This window comes from Heliconius melpomene, chromosome 11 (genome assembly GCF_056956725.1).
Source record: "Heliconius melpomene rosina isolate 202511_hmr_F chromosome 11, ASM5695672v1, whole genome shotgun sequence".
Lineage (NCBI taxonomy): Eukaryota > Metazoa > Arthropoda > Insecta > Lepidoptera > Nymphalidae > Heliconius > Heliconius melpomene.
In genome coordinates this window covers 11,582,889-11,610,220 of record NC_140399.1, presented here as the reverse complement: position 1 = coordinate 11,610,220, position 27,332 = coordinate 11,582,889, and the positions used below count along the sequence as shown (strand labels likewise).

Here is a 27,332-nt window from a genome sequence, read left to right as displayed (position 1 = left end):
GAAAATAATATTATTTTGTTAAGCGACTAGTATTTATATTACAAAAAAACGTCACAGACGAGGATAACGACTACGCTGTACACAATTTAGTGCGTCCATCCATTGTGGATTTGTATTATGAGGAAAATATAACGTGCGAGTGACCGGAAGTCATTCTGACATCACATTTATCGGTGTCTAGATGACGCATGTGTGGGCTAGACTACGCTCTCAATTATTCTTTTATAAGTATAAATATTTACTAGTAAATAATGTAAATTATTGTTTTATTTTAATTTTTAGTTTTTTTTTTAAATAGTCTGTTATTAAAGTTAAAAAAATATTTCAAAAGCTCATAAATGATGTAGATGTCATCATAACATTTAATGACATAGTATCAATTTAAAACTACCTATATTATAAAACTCTTCCGTTGCTGAATGACTGAAAAAAACAAATCCAACTACTGGACTTAGGAAATCTGGTATATATGCAGGATAAAGAGTGTAGGGGGAGTACTTAGAAAGGTTTTGTCCCAATCTCCTACCAGAAGGGGAAAAACTCAACGAATTTACCATTTTACTTCTCAAAATCCACTATTAGTATATAATGAACGCATGAGTTTTGCTATTCAAGTCACAATTGTTGCAGCCGTGAAATTATTTAAAAACTAAGATATGTATGGGTTAATACATACTTCATACAAAAAACGAATACAATGAAAAAGTTTACTTGTTTACTTGCATTTCTTAAAAATATATTGTAAAATACGGGGTTGAGGCAAATAAAACTTAAAATTACTATTTGCAACACCAAATTGTCATCGCAAAAAAACATCTGTGACACACACAAAAGGTACCGTTGCGAAATTCAACGCAACCATTAAAAAAATTGGCAAAAAAAAAAAGTGTTTTTTGTTGTCGTTACTTTTTTCGCTTTTTACAGTTACTTTTTTTTCGTAAAGGGCGTACACCCGCTACCGGAGGCAGGTAGCTTTTTATAGCTTCGAAATTGGGTTAAGATTTACTATTTTTTTGTATGACAGATGAATGAACTAAGGATATGGTGTTTGGTTACGGATTTTTTTAGTAAAACCGTATTTATGTATGAGCTATTACGGGATAATCGTTCACTTAGTGGTTAAACTTGAAGTGCTTAAAATGAACCTTTAGAGTTTTTTAGCTGTGCGTTAGATGGTAATAGAAGAACAAAACAAACTTCTAAAATAAAAAAAAAACATTGTAAGTAACATACGATACAATTATGTTAATATAATCAAGTTTTTTATATATTTAAACATATGAAGCACTATTTACATATTTTACGGATAGACAATGATTAGATACTTTTCACCTATTATATGTAATGCGGAACTCAACGTCGTACTTTACCTATCGAGGCCGGGAATATAGGTTCGATTGCAAATATCTGTACCATATCTTCAACTAGGTAGCTCAAGTTATGATAGCGTACGTAACCTGTATATGTCCATTACATATTACATTTAATTTTATGTGTTCACACTGTAACAAATCACTAGAGCAATATTTGCTCGAGTCGCGTCATACTGATTCTTAAATTTGATTCAAAGTAATATTTTTTAATTTGCTCTCGGGTCACACTGTGAGCAGCGCGGGCCTCAGACAGGTCGCTGGTTGTGAAATGAGCCTTGCGAGTTGAAGGCCGGACACATGGATTCGCGTTTAGCGCTCGCTATACTACTGTTACTTAAACTATCAACGTCTTGAAACATATATTATTAATTAGTTATTTTCTTATGTATATATACATTGAACTGATTTTAAATATAATTTTTCTTGGTGAAATTATTAACTTTTATATTATATAGACAGTGTTATTTATATGAGCCGTGGAGTGCAGTGGATTATATTTAAGTTATTTTCATTACTCTGCTCAGGCAGACGAAGCAGGGCGTTGAGTTCTGTCATTCAACATGCAATATGTTGAAAATTCGACGGAAAGTTAGGGACTTCCGTCTACATATATGGAGGGAATACCTTGAAGCTAATTAAATAGCTATTTTAATAAAATAAAGTTAGCATTCATTAATATTTAATGTTATCGGGAATACTTATGTTTAAAATTATCTATTACAGAAGCAATGGCTAAAGGACGGATGTTCGAACCCGTTTATACGTTAACGTTATACACCTATAGCAAAAACAACGAATAATAATTATTTTTTAATATATTTGTTAGTTTTCACGAGCTTTGTTCGGCGAGGAAGTTGTAAAGTCTACACTTGGATTACCAATTGGTGTCTATTTATTTATTATAAAAATTCTATAAGCGGATGCGCAAGCGCATTTGAATACAGACTGCATACTAAAAAAAACGTCTGTCTCACACTTTAAATGGTATTTTTTATGTGACAGAGCGAAATAGCGATATCAGGATGTCATTCAAAAAAAGGTCAACCCTTCCTCACCCCTTCTATCCTTTCTTCGGATAAACGCAGCAAAATGTTCTAAGAAAAAAAAAAAATGCAATCAATTTTGAGATTAATTCCTTAAATACTACTGTTTACGTTTAACTGTCATGCTTGAGTCAAACTCTTCAAGAAACTGCGGAAGGTATTAATAAAGTTGAATCTTTTTTTATAATTTTCTACGAACAGGTAGTCTGTTTTGATGTGTTGGTGGACTTATTGACTAATAATTGACGCTTTGGACATAATGTATGCAAATATTTCTGAGAACGTCGACCTTTGTCGGTTGACTCCGGCTCCTCATTTATTGTTAAAGACTGTTTTTTACTAAATTTAAGAAAACAGATTTTTGTTAGTGTCCAGTCTCAACAGACATATAACGATATAGTACTACTTATATCTCTTCAGACATAAAATAAAGTATTAAAAATTAAATTAAAAAAATAAGGTTGTCTGTACTCTATATTTTTTAAAGTATTTTTTACACCTGTAAAAAATTTGTGCACGAGTCACAAAAAATGTAATTATGAATTTTAATATAAATAATTCGAAAGACAGAAATGCTTGATTTTAAATATGAATGCTAAAGTTTCTTGGCAGGCACGTGGGAAGCGACGCATCATTTACTAGAAAGATATGCATCTCTATTAGAATTAGATTTTTCGTTGTTTTGCTGTGGTTAGGGTTACGTAGCCGAATAGTAAAAACGGAACCATTATAGACTCGTGATATCCGTTCGTCTGTCAGTCTATATGTCAAAGCCGCTTTATTTTGAACCCTTCATAGGCAAAATGGACTCGCACTTTGCCACTTTTTCTTTTTGAATAACAATAATATGTAGTAGTACCGGTAAGTTTGGGGCATGAGTTCACCGCGTGAACTCTAACTCGCCATATTGAACAAGTGGCTATCTATAAACAGCGAGTTACGTCTAAATGAGTCATTAAATTGCATTGTTTTGTTATTTCCGTCCTTTCTTTTACTTGGAAAAAGTTTATTTAAATGTATTATACATTTATTAAATGTTTTTTGTTCAAATCGGTTACGAAGAGAATTTAAATATGTTAAAAACCGTCTGTTAGAGGTTGGTCGTTGAATTCTTTTTGGGATAAAAGTATCATTTTTATGCAAACATTTTTTTCTTTTTTTTTAATTTCACGCTGTATCCTGCATATAGCAAGGTAGACAGAGTGAATGTTAGGACGCTTTGTTTCCAATTCTGCAGGCACTGCTCGTTGAGGGACTGAAGTCAACGTCAGGTTTTGCTGTTTTGGTACCAAAGCGAGGAAGGGAAAATATTAAATATTTTATTTCCTCGAGTGGGAATTGAATCACAACCTGTCGCGTTTATAGTCGCACGCTTGTACCCCTGCACCACGACCGGCCTCATTAAGTATACATATTCATCATCAAAAATATTATTAATAAAAAAATAACAATTTCATCGAAGTCCGAAGAATAATCGAAGAAAATTAATACTTTTTAATGAATACTTAAACTGGCGGTAAAAATGTAAGCTAAACCTTTGATATCCTTTTCACCTTTCACTTCCGTCAGGTATCGTGACGTGTTTCTGATGCAGCTGGTTTCCTGCGTTCTCCTGTACGATGGGAAAGATTTATTTTTTGCGCACGCGCACAGGTAAATGTGACCCATTTTAGACGCGGAAGTGTTATAAATTTGATATTGTAATAATTTAAACACGCTATTATGATTTAGGTAAAATATTATTTTTTTAACTGCACTGCCCAAATTTTCGAAATACCTGTTGCATATTAATTGGTGAAACTCAACGCCGCGTTTTGTCTTTTTATTAAAGTGAGGAAATGAAAATAATTCATTCCCTCCAATAAAAATCGAACCTACACCCGTTGCGTTTACAGTTAGCCTCACGACGCTTAACATTAATTTAAATAGTAATAGTAGGTATTTGCAATTAGCATAATAGACTAATAGTAGGACATAATAATATATTATTGTGTAAGTCATCGCAGCCGCATCATCATTTTCGCAGTAGGTACTGCGGGTTCGATGCCCTGCCCACTTCCGAGTATAGAGTGGAACGCTGATTAAACACGATTCATTATATATATCGAATTACATTAACACTGTCGTGTGTACTAATGATCTATACTAATATTGTAAAACTACAGTTTGTTTGCACGCGCTAATCTCGGAAACTACGGGTACGAATTAAAAAAAAAATCTCTGTATTTGATAGTCTATTGATAGATATTGGAAGTATTGTAATGGGAACGGAGTATCTTAACATTAGGTTCCCAGGTTCCCTCTGTCTATACTGCTATGCGAAGGATACGTGAAGCTAAGAATAGAGGAGACGGATATTGATGTAAATAAATGGTTGCTGTAAATATTATTACAGAATAAACTTGTGTTTATTCAATAATATACTTTTGTGTGCGAGTGATGTAACAGACATACTTACGTAGGTTGAAAATTGTAATAACGTAATTATTAGTATATTTGTATTATTGTATAAATGGTTATATTAGTTAGGTGACTTTTAGGTGAAATAATTAATAGAAAAACATAGCAGCATTGTTTTAATGTAACCTATAAACAAATATCTAAAGACAAAAATATATGTTATAGATACCTGTAGTTCAGATATAATTCTTTATATTGTCTTTTTAAATTGTGAGATCAGCGTTAAGTTCAACCACTCAACCTCTGCTTACCCCGTCGGATGGATATATTATTTTCAGTTATCCAGATATTAGTAAATTTTCACTCCCATAACGCTATCACGCATTTTAAATGTAAATAAAACTAGTTTATACTACGTTTGAACTAGTGATGTCAGTGATGTCAGTAATGTCAGTAATACATGTCATGTCAGGCACGGCGTGGTGCATCGATTTAATATGCGTTGTATATTAATTGCATTTCCCGCGTCGCCGATATCAGCGTCGGCAGTTTTCCTTCCTTGTTGTATTTATGTTATATATGATTGTATGACTCATTACATATAATGCATTTTTATGTATGTAACGTTATATAATGTATGAGATGCTGCTTATAGCGTAGTGTATGCAATATATAACATATTTTTTCACGCCCAATTTTAAAGATCATAGCGAGTTGAGTGGCTGAACTCAACGTTATTCTTTGTCGTATTACCAGAGCGAGATAAGGAAAATAATTGGAACCGAATCCGCAACCGTCGTGTTTACCTTAAATGCCAAATCCACTGCGCCATGATGGACTAATAAGAACATAAATATGTTTAAAATTAAGTATGCATATAAATAGTATATAATATGTTTTTCCGCATTATGCCGATGACCGGTATGTGTGTTAGGGCGACATTTTGTGCATCGTGTGTAACACATCGCTTTGTAGGCGCTTTCGAAATATACGAGTATACCTACTCCATACATTTACACTCACTTTTTATATACTTATATAGATTTAGTAAGTGCATACAAAATCTATATAGCCATATAAAAATCTTCTGTTTTAGAGTAACTGATAGACAACGTACGATAGAATTTTTGCAGAACGCTAAATTTAGAGTGTATGGTTCTTGGGGAATGTAGGGAAGTGCAGGGGATGTAGAGACAAAGGTAGTTTCCCCTAAATTCTTATAAGAAAAGCTAGATTTCTTTCCATTTTACGGCTTAAGGTCCACGCAAGCTGTAGACGAAGACTATTTTTCGTCGTTGATAATATTTCTAGAACATTAAAGATGCAACTGAGATTATCTGTATGCTTTATTTACATATGATGCAATGATTCCTTTATAGTGAAAGAGGTTCCTGAAATTTCCTTTTATCAAAATTATTACTTCTTTTTTCTATTGCTGTTATTTAAAAATATCAAAAAAATTGAGCGATTTCTTAAAATCTCTTTGATTATTAAAAAAGAAGATGTGAATTAAAAAAACTAACCCTTCATTAGTTGTAACTTTAAAGCGGTACAATTTCAACAATTTATAAATCGTTATCATATGGATGCTGTACTGAATGCTCCGTCCACAATACGTATTGTGTGACCAATGTAGACTCAGTGTAATGTATACTTGCACTTATTAGGATTGTGCCTTTTAAAGATGTCTTTTTTATAGCTTCACAATGTACCCCGTATATAGCAGGGTACGTAGAGGGAACCCGGTGTCGATACTCCCCGTTATATTGGTTGATTGACGGATTCAACGTGACGATTGTTTTCCTTGGACGAGAAAATGAAAATGGTTCATTTTCAGAGTGGTAATGAAACCCAAAATTATCGCATTTATATTCAGTAGTATTTATTATATGTAATTTATTTTTCCCTATGCTATTTTTTTAATCTTCTATATTGTACTTGTATGTCTATAGGGAAAGGTATTTGCAGTTTCATTTAAAGCGGTAAATAAGAGTTGCATGCATTATATTGCATTATATTTAATGAACAGGATGAAGAATTAAGAGTCGATTTATTTTATTGTAGTCATCATTGAAAATTGTAAAAAAAAAATGAATAAATTCAACAATGATTTATATAATACAAAATTGTATTTATAAATAAGAAAAAAATTAAAGACGTCAAAATTACGTCCCTATTAGTAAATTTGAATCATCCTAATAGAACGATTAAAAAACAATTTAAATCAGCATGCGTAGAGTTCGCTAGTTCGCTTCTTTATGTTTTCTTATACATCATAAAAATATTTTAAAATAATATAAAACATTATGTAAAGAGTTTATAAAAACAAGTTTTATTAATTATGCTAATTATATACATATGCGTGTAAGTGTGTAGAGACGCACCGTAGCTGACGTAGATACGCTACGCGCGTAGCTTTTTGTGTGTTTCTTTTAAATATATAAATATATATAGAACTGGGTATATGTATATGTAAGTATAACATTATTTTATAAAACTATAGTACTAGTGCGTTCCTTAGCATTGGTTATTTTTATAAAGTATTTGATCAAATGTAACAAATAAAATTTATTTTTTATCTAATTACCAGAATTAAGTAATTAAGTGCTATAAAATTTTGTCATGACGTATTTTTTTTAATGAATGCGGAAAGGTACCCCCGCCAGTAATATCGGTCTATTTAAAATAAAACATTTTAGAATTAAATAGATTATGAAAACATTCCGCCAGTCTCTACTACTCTCGAGGAAATCGCTCACATCAATCTAGACAACTTTTTTCCACGTCGTAAATGTGCCGGATGCTTAAATATTTAAAATCATTTTTAATTTTCTGCAAACTTTGTATATTCCGGCAGAAACGAAATAATAGTGACAAAACTTACTGTATCTCTTCATCAGGGACTTCTTGTAGGCTTTGCCGGAGGTGGGGTCCTCACCGGGGCTCAGTCGGCCGGCGGAGTCATCTGATTCTGTGCCAGAATCCCTTCCGGCTGCCAGGAAACCCCTCGACTGCCTCAGTATAGCCTGCGCTCTGACATAGTCCGCGGGATCCGCGAAGGGATGGCGGGCGAAATCCCTCACCGTAATCTCTTTTCTGGTATGTACTGACAAATCTAGGGGAGCATCTTCCTCTGAGGGTTCAGGGTAAGCTTTGCGGGCGGCCAAGGTGCGCGGCTCCGAGTCGGCACTCATCGCTCTGCGGTCCGGTACGGGCGACCGGCGGGGTTCAGGCCCGGCACTCGCCGGACGGGCCTCCACTGCCATCATGATTATTTATTCACACAGACACCATAATCACAAGTTCCAGTTATGTCATATAGCGTGTCGTACCGCGCGCCGCGTCCGCCGGCTATCGCGTCGAATTGCGGACTGATGTCCCAGTTTCGAGTTCCACTGACTCGGTGAGCTCGCTTCGGGTGGCTTCGGCGCCGCTCGTACACTTTCGTTTTCGTACAGCGGTTAGTGTGTGTGCACGCACACAGGCGCGCGTGTGCGCGTGTGTTGGTGTGTCGTGTATGTGTGAGCTTTTTCCACTTTCGTCGGCGAGCTTTCCTTAATTTCCCGAGTTGCCAGACGAGTTTTCACTGAGACCCGTCCATTATATATAACGCGAACCCGTTACTTTGACACTACACTACTACTGCTAGAATATTTTATGATAAGAAATCAAAGTGTTATGGGAACTTATGGATTATATCGTTATCCAAGGCAATGTATTAAATTGTATGAAACATTGACTATACTGACCTACATATGTATAAAATATGCGACACGCTTACATAAAATATATTATATGAATCATCTTGAATACGGGGAGTGTTATATTTTGCCACATACATACATAAGTTATGTAATAAGTAATTAATATAAAAGATAAAGTAATCTAATGAACGTTTCTTTCATTGACTCTAATAGATAACATGTGTTGTATGTAAATAGCGATTTTTGCATCAGTTGCATAAACTGAAATAAAGTGATGTTAAAAACACATATTACACGTAAACAGACACACGCATGCATACATATGCACATTGTACATTAATATATATTAATCAAATAACTTTGTTTTTACGTATTTCGTATAATATAGTACGTAAGAAACTAACTTGGGGTTTTTTATGATCTAATTCTGATTTCTGTTATTAATACTGATAATTGTGGAAATTGGTCACAATAAGTTTCTTGAGGTTGGAGATGGCTATTCAACTAATGGTCTAATGATAAACTCATTACTTATTAAACTTGTTATTATTGACTTAATAAACTTTGCTTTAAGAACGAATCGAACCCGCAGCCGTCATCTAAGAACATCTAGCTACACACCCACTGCACCACGATAGTTAAGCATCAATAATTATAATTGTAAACCGGAACATTAGGCCTATCTTTATCACAATTTGCGTAATAAATCACGTAAACAATTTGTGTGTTTTTTATCTAACGCCCGGGGCATTGACCGACTTTACAAATATCGTTGCGCGTGCGCCGACCACGTGACACACTGAATGAAACCATTGTACTAAGATCTTTCGTGATTTCCTCTCAACACGTTTTTAAGGACAACGTGGGACAGTGTCCGAAAGTAAACGTGGTCGTAGGTTCGTACTCTACTCATGGGAATTCATTGTTTTAATTTTCCGCTCCGGACGTTAAATTCGTTCGTCAATTAACACACTCTTGATTTTGAGTAGAGAGGGGAGAATGTCTGAAGGAGAGTTATATAGTTTTAACACACCGTTCCCAACTTTCCGCCAAATTTTCGAAAATTTTCGTGAAAAAAATATATTAATTACAAGGAAATAATATATATTTTTCAGAGGTCTAACTAAATTGGTTAGTGCGCCCGTAGCTGGTAAGATATGAGCAGTGGATATAGAACCAATGTCACCGTATTATTTGGCCCATGAAGATAATTCTTCTCATTGTTTGAGGAAATAGTCGTGCGTAACGATGTTTTTGCGTTTCTAGTTAGAATTTGTATAAAGTTGGTTTTTTTTTTAATATAATTATATTAAAAGCCCTTTTTTGTTATGTTATTATTTTTATTATTAAAAATAATGTAAACAATATTTGTTTTATTTTGTACAATAATACTCGATTTATACGTAGATTTTTCTTATAAAAATGTAACAATAACCAGAAGAAAACGATAGTAAGAATAAGAATATAAAAAAATATAATAAAAACTACTAAAAGAGGTCAAAAATTAGCGGATTTTGAGCACAATTAACGTCACCAATGTCACTTTATATGGAGAAGTTTGATCAGTAACCAGAGAGACAGACAAACTGACGCCTTACCTAAAAGTAATAGATTTACACAATTATACAAAATTATTTAAAACCCACCAGCGACAATCAGCATGACACTTCTGAATGAAAATTGACGCAACAACGGCGATCTTACTATCGTAGTTACGTAAATATTTACTATTTTGTCATTCAGTCAACATGTTTGTGAGTAGGGCAAAGAAATAATAAGTTAAATAGTCATTTCGGTATAGTTGAGGTGAGTGTGATACAAAGGTATTTTATTTAGGTTTTGAACTTAAAGTTTATAAAAGGGCAACCGCAGCGTTGAGTCTTAATTCTAAATTTTTATATATATATAAGGATATAAAAAAACCTACTAGATTTATATATCTAGTCTATACGTTTCACATTATAAAAATCTTATAAGACTTATGTTGACATATTATGAACATTTTCCAGTAGGAATCTTAGATAGTCGTTCAAGTGATAGGGTATCGTAGGTCAAAGGCTATCGTCGGGCATCGAACCCATTACCGCCTTTATATAATATCAATGTGATAAACTATAGGAATTAAACGAAAAATTGTTATATAAATGTTTTGTAACTATTTGAAAAACAAAAGTTATCTTCATTCGAAAAATATGTATATATAAAATTGTTATAATTATAACGACTGTCTTATCTAGGTAGAATGTTGCACTTTGTATGCAATTTCCTATTGAAAACAAGTTAAAAAATTATTATTACATTAGTGGTTACAATATTCATTTTTTTCAGTTTCATACTATATTTCGCTTATAATGTTCCTAAAATATTTAATTATGTATTTTATTCAAAATTCCTAAACAAAATAATATAATAACCATCGTGGCGCAGGGGCAAACTTGAAGATTTTCATTTCGTTGCTCTAGTAATACACAACACCTCAAGAATTCAGCAAAAAGTGGAAAACAGAAGTGTCTCAATGAAGAACGGAGTGTCTTAACATTACGTTTCCAGGTTCCCTCAGGCTATCCTGTAATGTGCGAGAAAAAGCGTGAATACTTACAATTAAACGACTAGTTAGCCACTGAGCCACTAGAATATCTATATAAATTAATTTAGTGCCCCGCAGCATACAAATACTGAAATTAGTAAATTTTCTAATATACACAGAACTCTATGTCTGAATAGTTTAATACTAAGTAATTTCTGTTAGAACCAGGCATTCATTTGGGTATATAATTTTACAGACCACTGGTTTCAATTAACTTGGTTTTGAGAATATGTTATACGGAGTATTTTTTTAGTTTCACGCCGTATCGCGTATGTAAACGCTGTTTTTCCAACAATGAATTTTCGAAACATTGCATATCGAGTGGCGGAACCCAACGCCGCGTTGTACACAATACTTGGCTTCAAATTCCACTTGCTTCAATATTAAAAACAGAAAAACCAATTGGCGCTAATTTAAATGTTTGGAAAAAGATCAACCTCACCTATCCTCTATATATTGTAAATTCGCAAAATACAAATATAATGTGAAGATATTTTACATTATTCATAATATATACCTAATTTTTTAAGAGAGATTACGTATACTTCCCTTAAAGACTACAGCAGTAGAGTTTTGTAAGTACCTAGTGATATATTTTCATATCTCAGCATAAAGTACTTAAACGAATATTAAATTCTAAAATAAATGAATCGGTCACCCATCAAGTAACAAACACGAAGGTTGCTTAACCAACTAGGGCACGTCACTTGACCCGTGCGATATCACACCGCAAACTAAATAGGGACTCAAATATAATAAGTATTTGTATGAAAAAATTATATTTTTTTGTTCCACATAATCTTTTTTACAGATAAACAGAGAAAACCTGAGAGAAACTAGTGTTAAAACACTCCATTCCCATTAAACACCTCAGCCTTAAGTCAGCCTTGGTACCAAACCGAGGGGAAAAAAACTAAAATATATATTTTTGTCAGGTAGGAATCGAACTTACAACCGTCGCGTTACAACTACACGTTTGTTCCCCTGTGCCACAATGTCCTCATGCTTTCTCATTTATTATAATAATTGTTAGATGAATTCTCTACTAGGGCAGTTATCTATACGAGTATATATAAAATCGAAAGGTCCCTCACTCATCACGAAATCTCAGAAACTACTTGTGCTAGAAATCTCAAATTTTGCATAGGAGTTATTTATAGGACGTAGGTGCTCGCTAAGACGGGAATTTGCAATATTCGACTTCTAAGGGGTCGTTTTTGGGGTCGAAAGTTTGTATGTAACTTCGTTACTACAAATGCTAGGAGTCTCAAATTTTGCATAAACGTCACTAGGACGTAGCCATGGAGACAGAAATTAATAATAACATAGTTCACGCGGGTGAAACCGCGAGCGGGCCGCTAGTTTAGTATATAGAGTAAACAATAATTAAGTTAATGTTTATCTCAAACATTTTTCAAAGTCTAAATTTAAATCTAGTAAAATATTTATTTTAATAGTCATTTCTCTTTATGATTAAACATACAAGATCTGCATCTGCAATCTTTTTATTTAAACGCTTTAAGTATTTTATAATATTCTTAATTATAATGCACATTTATATAGTTATAAACCTAGAAAAACCCTAAAAAACGCTAAATTAATATTTTTCACAAGAAATTTATGTAAATACGTATAAATGTTTTTACCCTAGCGACAAGCTCCCGTAAACTGGTACCACCACTTCTTGTCTTTATAACGGTAAACAAGAATAGTTCCATATAAATATATGTTCTAAAAAATATCTTTGTATAAAAACTAGAGATGACCAACTAAACTAATACCAGTTAGAGAAAAAAAAGAGTAAAACAAAGTAAAAGGAAACATAAAGGCTCGGAATCGATCCCGCGCTTAGATCATCAATCTTTTGCTTCCTTCGCGCCAATTTATCCGCGATAGAAAGAGATGGGTAAATAAATGTGTGAAGATGTGAGAGAGATAGCTGTAGGACATAAAGGTTGGTGCTCAGGATCAGTTCGGATAGTCGTATAGTGAAATATTAGAAGTTTTAGATTTTAAATTAATTAATTTATGTATTTATTTATTGAAATTATAATTTGTTTTAATAATGTGAAATTTTAAATAATTACATTTTTTTTATTGATATTATAACATTTTCTTGTATACTAAATGTTATTTTCTATTATTCTCGAAATATAACTTTTTTTTTAAAAATAGCCGAAGTGTTAGTTAGGAAAAGACTAATTAATAAGTTAAAATTATTAAAAAACAAGCAGAATTCAATTAAGAAGCGACAGTAAAAATATATTTCATTGATATAAAGGTCGCCTCGAGATTGTATTTATGATTAAATAGTGACGTGCAGTTAAAACTTTTCGTTATATAAAGAGTTGAACTTTATATTATTTTTAAATGTTATGTAAAATTCCGATATTATTTATTGTTAACAATAAAATTTTAGTTTTACTTAAAAATTCTTAGGTGTAGTTATTGTAATAAAAATTTTGTTACTTATTTCAAATTTACAAAGACATTTAAAATTATAAAATTATAAAAAGTAACTAGTAGTAAAGTTTTGTGGAAAAATACTAAAAAACCTTATTTGTCAAAATATCTTTTTACCAGAGCAGACAAAGTAAACCTAGTGTTAAAACACTGTTTATCCATACTCTCCGCCCATTCGAGTTTCGAGATTCGAGAAAAATTTGTTAATGTGTAATAATTGTTTGTAACTAAATATACATTTATTATTTATATTTCAAATAGTTTATTAAAGTTTCCGAACCGATAGCGCTCAGGCAAGTAGCAGTCGACGGCCGGACTCAAGGTTGAGATGCGCACACGCAGGAACCCTCACACACACGCACACACACACAAACTCGTAATTGGCAACGATTAGCACAGGAAGGCTGGCTTTTTACTTTTTTCTCATATAAATAGAATATTGGCGCCGGCTAGATTAGTGTGTTTGGTTCTTTATCACTTTACTTTTTATAGATTATGCACTTTTTAAATATATCTTTACTTCATTTTAAGTTGTAGAGTCATAAAATGGCTATAAAGTATCCAGTTATTATCAGTTATATGTATTTTAATTCGAAATATCCGTCTTGACTCATCGGCATTCTACATGATTGTAAACGCGATGCTTGTGGGTTCGATTATCACTCGGGGAAATAATTTACTTTTGTTTCCTCAATGTGGTAAGACAAGAACTCGCGGCGAGGTCAACACGCAATGTCTCGAAAAGAGGGGGCGGTGTTTGGAGAACAAGATGTCCTAACATTAGGTTCCCTCTACCTGCCCAGCAGGGCTATAGGATACAGCGTGAGTTTATATATATATTTTTAAAATAGAAAGTGACGAATAGTTTTATTGCCTTCCATGTTATCTGTTCTTCCCAGCTAATAATTTGCTTATAAAATGTTTTTTTTAACATATCCTCTTATTATCGGTAATTCCGGTAAATTTAATCACTCTACGCTTCAAAGCTTCTAGCAACAACACATACTTGAGATACCGTTTAAAAACAATAATGTAAGTGACAATTAAATATTGTAAAATTTAAAAGTAAATAAGATCAAGTGTTTATGTTCTAATAACATACGTACTAAGTAATAATTGTAAATAATAAAGGATGACAGGTCCTTGTCAATTATTTCCAGGTTTTATAGTTTCTTAAAGCTATTTTTTTTCAGCTTCATGCTGTATCCCACATGTGGCAGAGTAGGCAGGAGAAGCATATTGTTAAGACACCCCGCTCCCTACTTTCCTATGAATTTTGGAGGCATTGCGTGTTGAGTGGTGGAACTCAACGCCATTCTTTTGCCTCGGACACCAGAGTGAAAAAATAAAAAAAAAATACTGAAACTTTAATTTTTTTTTTTATTTTAAATGTAATTATTTACATAATAAAATTATAAAAAGTGGGATTCAAAGGGCATAGATTCGAAGTCCATTCTAAATTATAATTTATAACCAGGCCGTTAGTTAGACATGTCTTCTTTTAGACATATCTTTATAAAGATCTCTACAATATTACCGACTTAAAAGTTGTCCATAATAATGAATATTAAGCAAATGTTGCTATTTACATTTTAATTATATTTACTAAGTTACTAGTCAAATGAAAACGTGGGATTAGTGATTTTTAATGATTTTGTTGACCTTTAATGATGAAGCTGATGAGGACTAGGTAATAAAGAGTAGATATAGTTTTTCGTGCCAACTTTTAACTCCTTGCTATTTGAGAGCTGAAGAGTTTGTTTCGGTGATTTTAGGAACTACTGTGTGTGAACCCTGGGAATCTACTGTAAAGACACTTCTGTTCTCTCCTTTCCGTCGAGAGAGTCACTCTATGTTGAGTGGTGGAAATCGAACCACAACCTATAGCGTTTATCGTCGCACACTGCACCTTGTACCACGACTGACCTCAGGGTTACCTTAGGCACTTACATATGTCATACACCACTACAACTTATTTCCATTTGCCCGTGAGGACGACGCCAGAGTTAAAAAACTAGTACACTATAAGACTCTATAACTCCGTTACACTGATCTAATTATCTACATCGGCATGCACTTAGACTAGATGCACAAGAAAAAAGCGGTAATCGCGTGGAATTTTCTCTCGCGAGATATGTATATAGATAGTGAAAACTGTAAACAAACACGTTAGGTGTACCGTCAGCATGCAATGGTGAAAGTATGGGATAGGGTGTTTGTTTGGTATAATTCGACTGGAGGCTCTCGGACACTTGGTCGAGGTATAATAACGTGAAACATACTTATTGAAATATTAAATGAGATGTTATTGTATTACACTTTCTTTTATTTTTGCTAGGTTATGCGGAGAGAGAGAGAGTTTTTTATTATTAACTAATCACCACTGGCGTTCGAAGTTATTGCCTATGTTTGTATTTCGTTAAAGAATTGGAGTTAGGACACTATTTTTCATTGTTAATGCAATTTTTACGGGAACAATATATAAAAACTAGCGGCCCGCCCGCGGCTTCGCCTGCGTAAACTACGTTATTATTAATTTCTGTCTCCATGAATACCTACGTCCTATAAGTGACGTCCATGTAAAATTTGAGACTCCTAGCATTTGTAGTAACGAAGTTTCATACAAACTTTCAACCCCAAAAACAACCCCTTAGAAGTCGAATATTGCAAATTCCCGTCTTAGCGAGCACCTACGTCCTATAAGTAACTCCTATGCAAAATTTGATATACCTGGCACATGTAGTTTCTGAGATTTTGTGATGAGTGAGTGACCTTTCGATTTTATATATATAGATAAAAGGAAAACATAATTCTTATTGTAGGCACTCAAAACATACGTTCGGTTCCGTTCCTTGTTTACTTTAGTATGCTATACTATACTATATATTTTATTTTAGATAAACAAACAGACCATTCAGTAAAACCTCTACTATATACATTCTAACTATATAATATTAAAAATCAACAAAATAAATATTATACCACTTTTTTTTGCTAACGCTACATAAGACGGGATGAATGCAGTTTTTGCAGCGGCAGCGAAATTGAAAGTGGAAACCGTCGCAATTATGACATTGTTTTACATGAAAAACCACGCGACTGCCGTGCGACCAGGGAAACTACCAGTACACCACTCTCCTCTCTATGCGCCTTCATATGGTTACTAAGTAAACTTTGTGAGCTTACTACTATAGTAGATAAGTATTCAAACAGTAGACTCGTTTACAACTATACTATAGTAGTAGATACTATAGTAGATACGAGTTCATTAGATATGGCGTGTAGAATAGTTGACAACAGCTATGAATTAACTGAGCTAAAAAAATCCAAATTAAATAAATATTTCATTTCTTCGAGCGGGGAAAAGTATGAATTAACATAAGAATTAAATATTTTTCGATAATACTATACAATTTTACACTGTATAACACTCAAAAGGTAATATTTATATTTGGGCGGAAAGAAAAAAGAGGAAAATGTTTGGGCGGAGTGAATTTACACTAGATCCTTTAATACGTTGTTGATCCTCAAAGTATTACAAGCATAACGTTATATTACTATAAAAGTTATACAGGGTGAGTCATATTGAACTTTCCGGTTTTGGAAGGACGTTGCACGAAGAAGGGAAGGAGTAGAAGGGTGGGGATGGTGTCATTAGACGCGCCATGACATGCAGTTTTAGTGTGAGCAATGGCTTGGTCGGGACAACATCGTGCGTTCGTAGTTGAAGAGTTTATTAAAAATGGCGGCTCCGTGATCACAACACAGCGTGCGTTCCGTTTACATTTTGCTATTGGTCGACGTGATCCCATTCCCACTGGACCAACAATCAGAAATTGGGTATCAAATTTTAGAGCAACATCATCAGCATTAAAAACAAGACCACAAGGCCGAATTAGGACGTCAACGTCAGCGGAAAACGTGGATAGAGTGCGGGCTTCAATTCAACAATCCCCTCGGCGTTCTGTTCGGAAACATGCCGCTTCACTAGGATTATCTTTCAGTAGTGTCCGCAGAATACTGCATAGAGACCTTAAATTTCACCCATACAAGATGGTGCTACAGCCCATACATCCAGGCGTTCAATGGAAATCCTGCGACAAATGTTTCCCGGTCATCTCATTTCTTTGCGAGGTGACGTTGGGTGGCCGCCGAGATCACCTGATTTAACCCCCTGCGATTTCTTTCTCTGGGGTTACCTGAAGGAAAAGGTGTACACGCATCGTCCCCGAACCATCGATGAACTGAAGGCTGCAATCACGGAAGAAATCAATGCTATTCCGCTGAATATGACTCGACGAGTAATGGACAACTTCCGGGAAAGGCTTCAGCAGTGTGTGGTCAATGGAGGTAGACATTTACAGGATATCATTTTTAAAACCAACTAAATTAAAACTGCATGTTATGTGCTTTCAAACAATAAAATAATTTTTACTGCATGTCGCTTTGTTTTTAATACACACCTTATTGAAATCGGAAAGTTCAATATGACTCACCCTGTATTACTTATGTTCTGTTTCAATTAAGAAAACATACCAAAGAGTACTCATCAATATAAATATTTTTAAAGGCATATTAATAAAACATAAAAGGCGACGTTGGGTTTCGCCGTTGAACGTAAAATCTCAGGAATAATTGGCGAAAAGTGGGGGGCGGAATGTTTTAGCACCACAGAAGTTCTCTGTACAGTTCCCTAAGCCTAGAATTCGGGAACACATAATAAAAGTAGCTTCCTCGAAGCTAATATAAAAAGTTTTGCTTTTCCAAATGTTTTGTTAGCAGCATAATAAAAACAATGGAGCAGATCTAGGGCATAAATAGCCGGTAATGTGATTACAGCTGTAAGCTAGAATTACATTAGTACTTTGGATCGAAATGATATAATGCTACATTGTATTAGATTTTGTTGGAGATTAGTTCGTTTATCGATATATGAATGAATTATTTTCATTTCTTTCCTTTGGTAACAAGCACGGCGTTGAATTTCACCAATAAATACGTAATGTCTAGAAAGTTAGGTACGTGGGAAATGTGGTTTGACACTAGGTTCCCTCTGCCTAGCCAGCTATTCGCGGGATACTGTGTGAGGCTATTTAATCTTTCATTTTAAGCTTCACGCTTTATCCCGCATATAGCGGAGTAGAAAAATAGAACCTATTGTCAATATCCTTTCCTAACTTTCCACCTAAATTCCTAAAGCAATGGACATAACTCACTTTCTCTAGAAGTGATCTCGAACCGACAACCAATGCGTGTACCGAATACGCGTCCACTGCGTCACAAAGGCCTCTCTTACTACTTTTAATACTACTTAACTAAATTATAGTAAGTGTCCAACCAGCTGGTGGTATATTCCTAGAAACTCGCTCATCACTCGTTTCCCTTTCGGTTTTACTTTAATTGAGACGTATGTGTGAGAGTTTTCATTGCGTGTGTAATTACTACAGAGATTGTGCATTCTTAGCGATTTGTCTCATATATATGAAATGTGTAAGAAATAACAAGAAATATATTGAAGTGAACGTTTTTTTTTAATTTTAACGTAGCGGGACTAGAACCTGAGCCTTTTGGGAAGCGACCAAGTGTGACCACTAAACTTATAAAGTTATATTCATAGAAATTCTTATACAGTAGTTTATAAGTTATTTATGTTGGTAACGTCTTATTTGCAAAAATATTTTTCTGTCCCTAGTGTAGAATAACACTTTAAAATGGTAGAAATGTATGTGTAGAAATGTATATATTAAAATACGGTCAAATCGAGTCATTGCGTGTTGGATGGCAGAACTCAACGCCGCGCTATGTCTTTTCAACAAACATCAATATTTTTTCATTATATCAAACCTTTAACAAATCCACACAAGATGTAGTAGCTAAAAGATTGATATTAGAACGAAACAGCCCCTAGCCAAAAATTATTTCAGCAATATCAAAGATAAAATTATGTAGAACACAATCAGTTATTCATTTACTTAGTATAACATAAATTATTAGAGAATTTTACGTAACGTTATTTCTAACGTCAACAAATTATAAGTATATATGTATAGGAATATTATAGCGAATGCTACCGTCTTAGAATACCTACCTAGATGGCACTTAGGTACCTCAGTTAGTTATCTCAGAAATAGGATTTCAAGTAATATTTGATGAATAAATAATATCCCGATGTAGCCCTCTGGCTACAAGGCCTAGCCAAGGACGGAGTCTAGACGAATTTCTGGATATCTAATTAATATTAAACTCGTTGTTGCTTTGTCTTGTTTAGATTTTGTAATAACTTTAGGTTTGTTGTTTCTAAAATAATAGTTGAAGTGAAATGTTTGTTTAAGTGACAATCAAATCAACTCTTGTAGTGTTTTATTTTTAAGTTTTTAAGGCTTTATTTCTGGTTTTCAGTAGAGTTATGTTTCAATATGATTTAACTTGTTCGCGGGAATAAACTGTTTTTATTTCCTCGCTCTGGTAATAAGACAAAATGCAGTGTTAAGTTCCGCCAAGAGTTCTGATTTTCAATATGCAATATCTCGAAAAATAGGCGGTACGTGAGGAACAGAGTGTCTGCTCACTAAATATTCTCTCTTCACTAAATCAATCATCATGATTGTAAAAACTTTTCTTTTCTTTATTTTTCTTCGCAGACACAATAATTCACGTCATAAAACTAAATAAACACCAACACTTCTCTTAATACATGCAATAACACCCGCGCAAAACTAGGTCAGGTACGGCTAAGGTGACTTTCCCAAGCATAACCTTCACCGTGAAAAACTAAATTCATAGCATGCACTCTGCTCGTACCGACTGAATACTGAAAACATTCGTAACATAACTATGTAGGTCACGATTATATTAGAGATTTATGTTTATTTAAGGCAGAGGGAACCTGGGAACCTAATATTAGGACACAGCGGCGGAACAATTGGCGGAACAACGGACGTAAAAACATTCTTTCTCCATCAATATCAAATATCAATCTATATCTCATAATAACATAAATATATCTTAAGAAATACAAGTTAACATTATTTTAATAAGGTAACTCTAACCATTTGACGTAACTGTAAGTAGGTCGGTCTATCGCGAGACGTATCGCTTGTTCAATGTCAGGTTTCCCTGGCGGTTAGAATGCACTTTCTTCCTGCACACACACACACAGGCGCGGTGTGTGCACATACAGTGTGCATTGCACACAGCTATGCAGCTGGTAAACGAAAGTTTGTGAATGGATCTACAATACTATTTTACTATTATTTTTGTAAGACACTCTAGTTATTTGTTAAGTTTGTATTATTTTGTTACTTCTTAAATATTGTAATTTACTTAAAGTGTAGAATAGTAAATGTTTTTGTTGCTTTTTGTACATTTATACAGCTTTACATATATACCGCTTTAACATTTTCTCTCACAGTAGGTTAGGTAGGAAAAAGTACCTTACTTAACGCCGCGTTTATTGATAGCTTAGTAAAAAGAGCCAAGAAAATAACTTGAATAAAATTATTCTTCAAAAAGGGAATCGAATCCTCAATCATCGTGTTTACAGTGAGATAATATTTATTTTGTTTGATTTTTTATAGAACTTACCTCAATTTAATATTTTGTGATGAGCGCTTAAACTTATTTGACTAATAACATTGTCACTCTTACCTGAAAACACAAGAAAATAGCTTATTTAGTGGAATTACTCAAAGGAAAGAAATATAATAATTTACAAAAAGGATATAAACAAGATACATATTAAATTAAAAAATTAAAGATCTCAAATTCATAATATATTTTTTGTCTGTACTTCCTGTTAAAGTGTCATGGGAATTTTGGCAAGAGAACGTTTGACAGGTACTGTCAGCTGTCAAGTTCTAGAAAAGGAACTCCGTATATTTTTTTCCATTATATATTATACATCCCGCTGAAATCCGCAATTTGTCTTTTGAGATTAAATACAAAGAATCTTAAAAGAAGATAGACGGTACTATTATCACCTATCAAACCCCTTAATATAGTATTGTTAATTATATAAATATAAAAAAAAATTACTTACATAATGTAAAAAATTTGAATTCCCTTATTTATTTTTAAAATAGGCCATCGGCTACATGAAATTTCAGTATTTGTCAAATATTGACTGAATCTAATTCCACTCTTTATTTATTTTCTTATATACCTACATAATATTGAATATATATGATTCTACGAAACTGTTCCAGTGCTGAGATTAACGCCGCGACATACGTTCAGAACGCTTAGTCTATATAAACACCGATAATAAACCCCTAACGTTCGTCAGAACAATCTATTTATACTAAAAAAGCAATGTTATAAAGGCGTCACGTTATATACTGTATTCTAGGCTATGTAATACATATTTATGTCCTAGAAACGGGTTCAGAATACATGAAAGCACACAAGGCTTTACAAAAACATCCATTGTGAAGGTTAATATTAGGACGCCGCGCCGGTGGGTAATAATTAATTATACATATGCTACCTCGTTCCTGGGATTTGCAAAATTTTTGTTTAATGCGTAAACATTTTTATATAAAAAAAATAGTATTATAGCTTCATACAGCTGGGTAGATAGAGACAGAAGGAAACCTAATGTTAAAATATTCTGTTCTCCACTTTACGCATAATTTTCAAGATTTGTTGAGTGAAGAAATTCAATGCTTACTAGAGCCAGGAAATGAAAACAATTTAATTTCCCTGAGTGGAGATTGAACAAACAACCGTCGTGTTTAAAGTCACACAAAACTTCCTCAGGTTATCGTACAATTAAATATTAAAAAAATCATTATTGCACACTCAAATTTGAAACTACTGGACAGATCTAAATTGACCTCTTTTTACGATAAGTGTTATCTATTACAAATCCGCAATATGTTAAAATAATCGTATAATATATAAACTGATGACACCCAGAAACTTGAAAAATCGAAGCTCTACATCACAAGGGGGAAAGCAATGACGCAATTATTGCTACAATAAAAATTTCCACCGCATTTCATGACATAAACCATCTAATTACGTGAATTTCAGCCCAGACATATACTTACAGGCATGTACACCCACACCAGCGCACACACTCACACAGACACGGGCCCTACAGTTGCTCTACAGGGGCTCTACAGTATACAGGGTGGTTGTATAAAGAAAGTTATACATAGGAGGTTTTCGGATGGTTTTGTGGGTGTAGAGTGTAGACGGAGGGTAACGTCCTCCCAAACGACCTTCAGACAGGGCGGTGGGCGGCGTCTCGGAAGCCTTTGCGTGTTGCTAGAAATATTTGATACTGGGGTCTGGAGTACGAACTCTGGATGATGTATTGGTGTAATTTTTGATATGGTTACACGGAATACATATATGAAATGGAAAGGAGGCTTTATGGTAATAAAAGGTATATTTCTAATAATTGTCCGTAAATAATTCATTTAGTTAACTGATTATTTTTATATACAGATATTTAATAAGCATAGATAAAAGATTTATTTTTATATTACAATGATTTCTTTTTGTAATTTTTATAATAATATTATTCTCAGAAGAAAAAAGGATTTAGCCTTTTTGAAAAAAAAAGGTATAAGAACAATTACTTTTACTAAAACAATTATTTAAACAACTGAAGCTGAAGTCTACAATATAATTTTCTTTTTCTGGGGAACTTGGGAAACTTCTAGTAAATTCCCTGGAAAATTCTATCGAATCAATTTAACATTGTTGTAGTTATACTTTCGCAATTTTTATACTGAAATTGTCCAAAACCTAAATAAAAGGATCGGTCGTCCGTAACAGATTTCTTTACAAAGCGAAATCTAATTATATATGGCACATATACGTAGCCTTTGTAAAACTCTTTATATACTGGAGACATTATAATAATTAATGTTATTATATTCTTTCGAAAGTATATATTTGTATAACAGCAAGCCTCTTTTGAGCAGGGTTAGGTAGAGAAGAGTACACCGGCATCTCTCCGAAAGAATGATCGTTGTGGGTTCGAACTCCATATTGGTAGATATTCATACAAAAAAATAATCTTTTTTTATGAAAATTTTCTAAAATAGAACTTAACGCTACACTTTTTCAAGCGACACATTAAGTACCGGCGCTCAATCCGCAATGTGTTGAAAATTGAGTAGAGTGAGAAACGAAGTGTCCTAACACTCTACGTAACTTCTATCTTGCTGTTTGTTATGGATACAGCGTAAAGCTGTTAAGGAGGTTGAACAAACTAAAATATATGAAATCGATACATATACAATGATATTTTAAATTAAATATATTCTGTCCTATAAATAACACGTTAAGACATTTAATAAGATTTCCATATTAATATTTACGATTCCACAGAGATAACATTTTCAGCTCGACCTAACGTTTAGTAGTAACTAAACGTAGTCTAAATTAAAAAAACATACCATACTAAGCCCCGAATTCGAACCCGAATACCCTTTCAGCCCCAGAGGTTTTGAATAAATGACGACGGGGACACAGCCTTATGGCACACACGTACATGCCTGTAGTATCAACACACACGCACATTTACATAAATTATTATTCCCTACTAATTCGTCTCAGCTCAAGGACAAACCTAGAACTGGGAGACCTGAAAAGACCTATCCACAGAAAAACTCGATTTTAACCTCTATAACTTAAACATAAGGTTCATTATATTATAATATAGAGTCAACTTACTCCCTTATGAAATATTACCTTTGAGCTTTGAAAGCGAAATTTGTACCTGATGCAATTATTGTGTAATTTTGAGATTTATTGCGTTGGGATAAAGCTAAAATTCAGTTGGTAGAGTTTCGTTTGATGATAGAGCGGGATAGAGCTATAGGATAGAAAGAGACGACTTGGTCCGTGACCTATCCTACTCACGAATGTTGAGTCCCGGAACACCGCATTTTAACAAGTTGTCTAGACGTTTACGTTTGTGTGCGTTAGGTTTGTATGTGTGCGGTGCGTTAGTGTGCTCTTATCTTATTTGCTGTGTGTATGTGTGTGTGTGTGCGTCTGAATTATTAATTATTCTGGTGGTTAGGAATTTTCACGTACAACCCGACATGTCGAGGTGTTTGTTATATATATATACATACATACATATATATGTACAAGGAGACATACATAATATACATATTTAGATACACACATATATATGCATTTTAATGAAATAATTTGTACTTTCTTATTATTATATTGGTTTAGCGCAGTGAAAATAAACTGAGCTCAAATGATGGTACCGAGTTCAACACCTTAAATCTCCTATCGCCAAGATAAAGACGGCATTAAAATACTAAGTATAGAAGTCAGTTTTAATATCCTAAACTTTAAATGTAGTTTTTCTTTATTAACATATTCATTGTAAATGTGATAATTGTCTTTTAAACGTGACGCTTGAATGATTGTCTTCACTCTGGTAAAACAAAATGCGGCGTTAAGTTCCGCCTTTGAACACGTAATGTCCAAAGTAATAGAAGTAACTAATTTAATAAAATATATTAGAGCCCCGAGCCACATATATATGAAATATTTGTATTTTCCCAGCGTTTTTTCATCGTCTGCGGTTAAAGGCTTAGTTCAGAATTCGCAGTAATATCACGCACCGTATATACGGGCCTAAACAAACAATACTCGATGAAATATTCAAAGTTTTGCGTGTGCTTCCAAATCTAGGCTTATTTTGAGCTTATATATAGGTGGGACTAATATTTACTATTATTTATTATTGAAGCTTTTTTATATTAAATTATGTGACCGGAAAATATAGTGATAAAACACTGAGTTGACTCTCCTTTTTTTTCTATATATTGTTTTTAAAAATGTTAACTATTAGTAATATAATATAAACGTGTGATTTTTGATAGCTTCACGTAGTATTTCGTATATAGCAGGATAGGCAGTGGAAAACTCGTGGTAAGATTTGAAAAAAAAATCTAAAATTTAGAAATATTGCGTGTTAAATTGCGGCTGAATTTAATGTCACGCTTTACATACCGAAGCGGGATAATGAAAATAATTTAAACAAAATCATTCCCTAAGTAAGAATCGAACCGACAACCTACAAGTCAAGTCTACAGTCATACAATTCCTGAAATATATAATAGATTTATAAAATATATTTTAAGCAAGCCCCACAGTTTCGTAACCCCCCCCCCCCCCCCCCCCCCTGCATTCCTCGTACCACCCTTGTTGCATAAGTTCAGCAACCCGCCGTCCGGACGAAGAGGCTTTCAACTCACTTCCACCAGACAGACGAACTTTATAGTTAGATATTTAAGATTATTATCAATATAGAGCACGATATTTAAATTAAGTTACAAGGTATATTTTTTACAGATATTGGGGGCTCGTAGTGCATCTCCATTGAGTTCTCTTCACTGGTAATATAATATACTATATTATCAATTTAAAATTTAACAACAAAAAAAACACAATTCCGTTGGGCTACCATGACGCAGGGTGTAAATGGCACGGTAGTGAGGCATAAAATGCCTCATGAATTTGGTGGCAAGATGGGAACGGAAGTCCTAATGGGAATCGCAGTGTCTGAACAGCAGGTTCCCTGGTTCTACCTCTGTCTACTCTGCTATGGAAGGGATACAGCGCGAAGCTAAAAAAATACAAATACAAATAGACGGTTCCCAGACTTATCTTAACTGTAAAAGTACAAAATTTATGCAATCAATTAATTCATAACTAAATAATTTAACATTAAAATCATAAAATTCCGATAGAATACGTAGAGGAAATGAAAATGTAGGTATATTAATTTCATTTAAAACTTCATATTATTTCCTGAAATTATTTTTATTGTATTATTTCACGAAAGTAACAAATTTTCATGAAATAATGCAATATATATAATGACAATGTTAGGAATTTAATGTTTAAACATATACACATATTTATATAATATAAATAGTATAAGTAAAGTAATAGTTGGGATAATCCTGCTTCACAGTTATGCATTCGGGTTGGTGCCCCTTCGCCCGGACGCCAGACGAGGTGAACCTTTTAGTGACAAAACAATCTGTTTTGTTAAATATCTATGTATTTTTTTCCCTATAAGTAAAAACTCTTATATCAATCTTATATACCAATTTACTTGTTCTGTTAGCCTTACGCGTCCGCATATTTCATTTCCTCGAATAGGAATCGAACCCACATACTATCGCGTTAATAGTCGCATGCTTATGCCCCTTGGGTAACACTGGTCCCAGTTATTCATTATAATAAGCAAAGATTCTCATATCTTAGACTCTTATATAATAACTTAACTAAATTAAACCAAAATATCAAAGTCTAGTTGAGATAATATTTTGAATTGTCTATATCCCAGGGATGCAGGCAGGTGACTGCCCTCACGACCGAACCCCAGACGAGGTGAAGGAAGATTTTACGAGACTTCCAGAAATTTTAGCTTTGAACCTAAAGTATTAAATTTTTTTATTTAAAAATTCTTTAATTATAAAATCATTTTAAATTTGTTCATATAGGTTATAAGTTCAAATCTTCGAATATTATTAAATTTATTAGTGACGTAATTAGTAAACAAACAAGTTCAATTATTGAACTAGAAAATGTAACTTTTAAAGATGAATGCGTGTTTTATTTTTCTAAAATTAAGGAAATAAAACAAACACGTCACTTTTTTCTTTAGAATACTTCCGATTTTATAATGTTGTATTGCAGCCGTACATCACCAATACATAAAGCCACGAAAAAGACCGAAAGAAACTATACACATAAGGAGTATAAAATA

The 27,332-nt window shown here is 33.5% G+C and overlaps 1 protein-coding gene and 1 long non-coding RNA gene across 4 annotated transcripts in view; one reads left to right on the top strand and one right to left on the bottom strand.

Annotated features, from left to right (window-relative positions):
• Positions 1-27,332, bottom strand: part of Eip74EF (Ecdysone-induced protein E74) — a 166,732-nt gene that overhangs the window by 46,903 nt on the left and 92,497 nt on the right. Inside the window, exon 1 of one of the 3 annotated variants that reach the window (XM_085193413.1) lies at positions 7,701-8,201. The exons of the other annotated variants lie outside the window; for them this stretch is intronic. Within the exon in view, the coding sequence (XP_085049539.1) occupies positions 7,701-8,085 (385 nt within the window). The 5' untranslated portion in view covers positions 8,086-8,201. Of the gene's footprint in view, positions 1-7,700; positions 8,202-27,332 lie in introns of those variants that run through there. 3 annotated transcript variants of the gene reach the window in all.
• LOC146534926 (uncharacterized) lies at positions 13,869-27,027 on the top strand. The gene is made up of 2 exons (XR_014878457.1): positions 13,869-14,392; positions 26,910-27,027. It is a non-coding gene; the product is annotated as an uncharacterized LOC146534926 (long non-coding RNA).